Source organism: Apteryx rowi, unplaced genomic scaffold, assembly GCF_003343035.1.
Source record: "Apteryx rowi isolate R43461 unplaced genomic scaffold, aptRow1 scaffold_52, whole genome shotgun sequence".
Classification (NCBI taxonomy): domain Eukaryota; kingdom Metazoa; phylum Chordata; class Aves; order Apterygiformes; family Apterygidae; genus Apteryx; species Apteryx rowi.
This window is the reverse complement of record NW_020450783.1, coordinates 2,253,785-2,259,784: the sequence shown is the minus strand read 5'-3', so window position 1 is coordinate 2,259,784 and position 6,000 is coordinate 2,253,785. Positions and strand designations below refer to the sequence as shown.

Below are 6,000 nucleotides of genomic sequence, written 5' to 3'. Positions count from 1 at the left end.
GAAAGTGGCTGGCAGATAGATACTGGGGCTCTTTGGGGTGTGGGGGGTGCAGCTAGCACTTGGTAAATGTTCTATTAGAAAAAGCAACTTTCTCATTCCCTGTGATGGATTTTACAGATTCCATGTCTGAAAACTACAGTGAATTACTCTGTGCTAAACTCCACTTTCTGGTAGCTGGATTCAAGTGTTTGTATATACCTGTACTAGGTATACTGCAATCCCAGATCAGACATATCTCTTTAGGAGGTTTCACTTTAGGAAGGAGTCTATGTGTTTAACAGAGGCTATAGATATTACTAGAGGCCTAAATATGTGTTACTATGTTCAGAATTGCAGAGCTGTATTTCAGTTTGAAGATCCAGCCCCAGGTAATCTCCAGAAGACCACAGTTTAACAAAATTCCAAGGCAACTTAGATATCTTGACCCTTTATCCAGCTGCTGGGTCACTTTGCTTCTCAAGATACCGGACACAAAGCTGAAGAATGTCCTATTTCAGTAAACCTACTTGGTATGAAAAGCCCAGATGAGCATTTCACACTAAGAACAGCTGCTCCAGCTAATAAACATTGCTAATTTGCTCTGTCTCCTGACTTTCTTTGTTATGAGCTGTTACAGTAACCATTTAAAATGTCTTGAACCAGTGCCCCAAGTGATTCATACAGAAACTGTCCAGCTAATTTTCTCTCTGTGGAAAGTTCACTAGAATTTACTTTTCATGTGTCACAAACATAGATAGATTAAATCTCAGAAAAAGCAATGTTAACAAAAGAGAATTTTCCTGTACAACATTGCAGTCTGTGTGCAAAAATTCTTACTTTAATAGGGGCTAAAGGCAAAATTAATTTAATGGACAAGTTTCCTTTCTTAGATGAGATTACCATCTATGTCAATCAAAGTACAGAAGATAACATTGAGTCAAGAGAAATGACTATTTGAGGGGAGATGGATTACACATGGGGTTGGGGAGAGAAGGCTACACTGGGATTTGGAAGAGGAGCACATACAAATTCAGAGAATGCCAGAAGCAGTGGGGTAGCATATGGAAACACACTATATGTACCTTCCTATATGCATTCAGAGATTCCCAGGAAAAGATTAACCATGGAAGTAAGATGACACATAAGGACTTTGGTCCACTTTACTACATATCAAATTCATCTCACACATCTGAAAATAGTACCAAGAAACTGCCTATTAAAGGCATGACTATGAGACTAACCAATGGGCACACAACTACTTCACTCTTGAAACAAATCAGTTATGTACAAAACTGTCACAACAGTTTTTTTAAATATTGCCCTGCATGATAAATGTTTGGAGCTGAAAGGAACACTTGTATACCCAGCGTTTCTATCTGGGCATTCATGGGAATGGAGCAAGATGCACAGAAAGGTAGTAGTAACTGTTCTGTAACTATTTCACTATTTATATTTCATGAATTGGCTATCTCAGTAGCACCCAGCTTACCAATGAAACAATGCAGGATTACATGTATAGCACTCACTGAGCTCCGGGCTGCCACATGCTAAGTCACACATTTCAGGAGGGCAAATTAACTGATTTTTTATAGTCCAAACACTAAGCAGCTACTCTATAGATCTACAGCCTACAGATCTAGTCTTGTGGTTTTTAGTATGTAGAAGTATAACAAATGCATCAAGAACACACTGCATTTTTTAAAAGATGAAATAGCATGAAACCGATGTTATTACTTGTACCTTTTCTAGGGATGCATGTCACACCCCCTCCTTTACTGGTAGCTCAGCTAAGAAAAGTATTCGGAACTACAGCAAAGTAAAACCAGGAATCTCGAGCATACATCTGGCACATCAGAAAGCTCAGAACATATCAAGGTCAGTGCGAGTTGTGATTGTTGGTACAAATCAAACCAGAATGAACTGCACATCTTTAATGCACTACTTTAAACTTCAAATTTACTCCCATTCAGGAAAACTATATTTCCACCACTGAGTGATTTGTAAACTTTTTGTTGTTCTTAGCAACTGCTTCTGTTAGGATAACTAGTTCAGAATAAACTAACCACTTTCTCTACAGGAGTAAAATTATTTCAAGGCAGCTGGGCTGCATGAACTCTTAAACAAAAGGGAAATGACCTTGTTCTGACTAACTATACTGTAGTGAACTTTGTAGGCCTGAATTCAAAAGTAGGATAGCAAGTTTCCAGCTATACCTAACCATTTAAGCAATCACAAACTACCAAGCAACATTTTATGACTGCGTTCCTTGTTACCGTAAGTGCACCACTGAGTGATGAGATTGTTAATGGAAACTGAGAAACCTTGCTTTGGAAAAAAAATACTGTTCAACAATGTTGATACTTCATACAGTACTCTATGAATATTTCCCATAGTTCTTGCTGTTAAAAGTATGTAATTTTGCATTTTCAATTTTAGACATTAGGTGAAAATTAAGATAGGACCTTAGCTTTCAATGCAACTGTCCATAAGCCCTGAAAGAATTTCTGGGAATACTTCCCATTTGTAATCTGCCAGCAATTTATCATCTTCAGATATGAAATAGAAATATTTTGGACCTGCTAAAAGAATAGTTTTGGCCACAAGACGAGTGGCTTTGAAAGTTCATTTACTTTTGTAATTTGCATTTACTTTTGTACCTATCTATTACTGCAGCTATCCAAAATGTATTCCTATTAGTCCTGGATCAGTTATTCAAATAAAGGGCTGTAGTCTGGTGGGTTCTTCTGCTGTCCGCATGGCTCCAATAGTAACTCCCCACCTGAAGATGTGATGATTTCCTCCTAGAAAGATAAAACCAATTAAAATATGATTCATAGACGTCTAAGCCTTTGTCTGTCTTCTAAGAAAAGCAACTGATAGCAATGAAGACCGTAACTCAACTGTAACAGGTAACCAATTACAATAAATGCTTGATAAAATGTACAGAGCAGTAAAAGGATCCTATCAACTATTCATTTTCTTTATGATCTGCTTATTTTGTACTTGTGCCATTGATAATTTGTGCTAGTATTAGTGGATTCAAATACATTGATGCGCAAAAATGTTGTGATTTGAACTACTTGCAGGTTGCTATGCTACTTACAGAAAATAGTAAAGAACAAGCAGTAACTTTTCCAAACAATATTGCAATAGCTGGAACAGGAAGTATGTCCACATTGCAACCATTTACATACAAATTGCATAGCTACTTATCAAAAGGTCGTGGGCTCACTTGACAATGTACTTCATCAGTAAGGGCAGGGAGAAAAGCTTCAGAGAAAACCATGCTAGAGACAAGAAATGGTGCCTACTGAACTGATCACTGAAGAGACCAAATTTAATGTAGCTGTTAAGCTAGATGGTTAAAAGAGAACTGTGTGGTGACATTAAAGGTGAAGCAGTTTCTCTGATAATCTCACTTTAGGGAGAACTATTGACTTTCATCATCAGGGGATACCTAAGAAAACTTTTTTTTTTTTTTTTTTTTTTTTTTTTTTTTTTTTTTTAATGTCAGGAACTAAAACCCATTCTGCTTCTGACACATGCCATACTGCTGTCTGTAAATAGATAGGTTTCTAGCACAGTCATCACCTAGGATGAGCAAGGATGCAAGGAAAACATAGGAATGTGGCAGGAAGATGGTTGGAATGGGTTGCATGGTTGAAATTCAGTTTTTCACCCCACCCCAGGAACAGGGAGGATACCACTTTATCCAGAGCTCTTACATCCAATGCCTGATAATCTGCAACTGAGTTAGAGTGGTACATATGTTTTTCTTTCCCCGACAAGGCTCTGGTTAGACCTTCTCTTTTCAGTACACTAATGCAGATGATGTTCATTGCTTTAGGAGATGCACAAACATGCATTTTGAAAAGGTAGTCTACTATTTTGATTTTTCAAATCAAAATGAATGTGCCTAGGTTGAATATTTAACATATTTACTGATGATTTCTGTTATATAACAAGCTTAATCCTCAGCAGAGTCAATATTATTAAACTATTTAAGAATATTTTAAGGATCTTAAAGTTCTTCTTAGGCTTATCTACCTTCACACTGCCTCATGAGCTTTTTTTTTTTTTTTTTTTTTTTAAGAAAAGAAGAAAATTTGTTCAAATTGAGGAAGGAGGCTTTTTGGTCAAATATGGTACCTGTGTGGAAATATAATTTCATAGTGACCCCATTTTTTAGCTGAGCCAGATCAAATTCTTTCAGTGGAGGAGAAATCAGGAGGCAGGAGGAAACACTACAGCAAAACTCATTTGTCTTTACTTTTCATTTTTTAATTTGATCTTAAAAAAGAAAAGAAAAAGAAAAGAAAAGAAAAGAAAAAAGAAAGAAAAAAGAAAAAAAAGAAAAAAAAGAAAAGAAAGAAAAAGAACTCTGTGTGCACACATGCCAGTGGGTAAGATGGGAGAAAGGAGGTGGGGGAGAAGAGGCCAACCAAAACCTAACTGAATAAAACAAAATTTTCAGCCAACCTGAATGAGTTTGGGGTTTTTCACTCTTTTTCTTTTTTTTGGTTTGCTCACCAAAGAAAAATACAATTCTATGTTTTTATGAAGAATATCCCATTATAACCCCTGTTTCTTCATGAAATATAAATTCTGAGACACTCAACTTCTTTCTCTTAAGCCAGTAAAAGACAAAATAATTGACTCCTAAGTCTCCTGTACTGCTAATAACAATTGTAATGTAAGGATTACAGATGAAAGAAATAGGAGTAGCTGTGACTGAAGAGATGTTGCAAACTAACTGAAGTGAAAGAAGAGAAAGGAAATTAGAAGAAGAACAATCTGTGCTTATTGTCTGTGATACTGAATATTGAAAAAAATTAAATGCTCTGAAGAGAGGGAAGAGCAAAAACTTCACAGAATTAGTATGGAGCAACAGTAAAAAAAAAGTGTAAAAACAGGAAAGGCTTATGCCTCTCTAGAAACTCCAGAAAAGAAATGGGGAAGAAAAATTTTATAGGTGACAAAGAAAAGCAGGATTAAAACATGAAAAAGATGGAGAAGGAGATATAAGATGGAAACAACCTACACTATCAGAAACAGTGCTGCTTTTTAGTCACAGTCTGGCAAATAGGAAACACGAGTTAGAGGTAAAGTAATTTAAACCCATCTAAGGTCACTGAAGACTCGAAGTAAATCATTCCCATAAGATAGTTTTGGGTAATAAGGAATGACTCTTTGCACATCCCTAAAAAAGAACCCTTCCATGTTCCCTTTTTTATTATTGTGCCTCACTCCTATGCTTTTGCATGTTACAGCCCTCACATCAAAGGCTGAAAAATGCTGAAATATCATTAAAAGATCTTTCTTATAGTATTTCCAGTCCAATTTTGCAGAGATAAGAGGCTCAAAAATTTTTAGCTCTGTCAGCTCTTGGTCCATTTTTAGTCCAATAAAGCAGGCATTGCGTAAAAATCTGGCAAGAAGGGTACACAAATACATGCTGAAGATTCTGAAAGAATGGGAGAAGCTTTCTGCTTCACTGCAGCAAAAGAAACAAGCTCTAAATGTTTCAGCTAGGCTTATTATAGGATACATATACATATATATAAACAGATACACACATTTTCTCCCCACTATAGTTACTTCTACTTTCCAGTTTGGTTTCCGATTACATGGTTCCTCTTTAAATTATTAATCTACTCCAGTCATCTATTGATCTCTGCCAGCAAGTGTTACCTTGTGAAAATCAATAAGATCTGTGAGTGTTGCATGTCGGTTTGGATCTACCCCCAAGAAGCTGTAGAAATCCCCCGAAGCATCAACCAGAAAGTGTTTGAACCCACTTTGTTGGCGGTAAGACAACGCATAGCCCCAGATTTTCTCACTGACTCGCACCAGGAATGTTCCTTCAGACTTATTTATCAACAACTCTTCTGCCTCCTGGCGGCTGATAATACCTGGCAAGGAAAAAAACCTACAGTTACATGGATAACAGATCTGGCAGAGTTTAGTAACTAAAGCAAAATAAACACAGAGCAGAGGTGAAACTAAAATTGCATAGCTTCT

At 36.6% G+C, this 6,000-nt stretch overlaps 1 protein-coding gene across 1 annotated transcript in view; it reads right to left on the bottom strand.

Annotated features, from left to right (window-relative positions):
* Positions 1-1,135: 1,135 nt before the first annotated feature.
* SH2D4B (SH2 domain containing 4B) overlaps positions 1,136-6,000 on the bottom strand; it is a 70,815-nt gene continuing 65,950 nt past the window's right edge. The window contains exons 7-8 of the mRNA XM_026080448.1: positions 5,671-5,891; positions 1,136-2,780 (exon numbers count right to left, since the gene is read on the bottom strand). Of these exons, the coding sequence (XP_025936233.1) occupies positions 2,688-2,780; positions 5,671-5,891 (314 nt within the window). The 3' untranslated portion in view covers positions 1,136-2,687. The remainder of the gene's footprint in view (positions 2,781-5,670; positions 5,892-6,000) is intronic.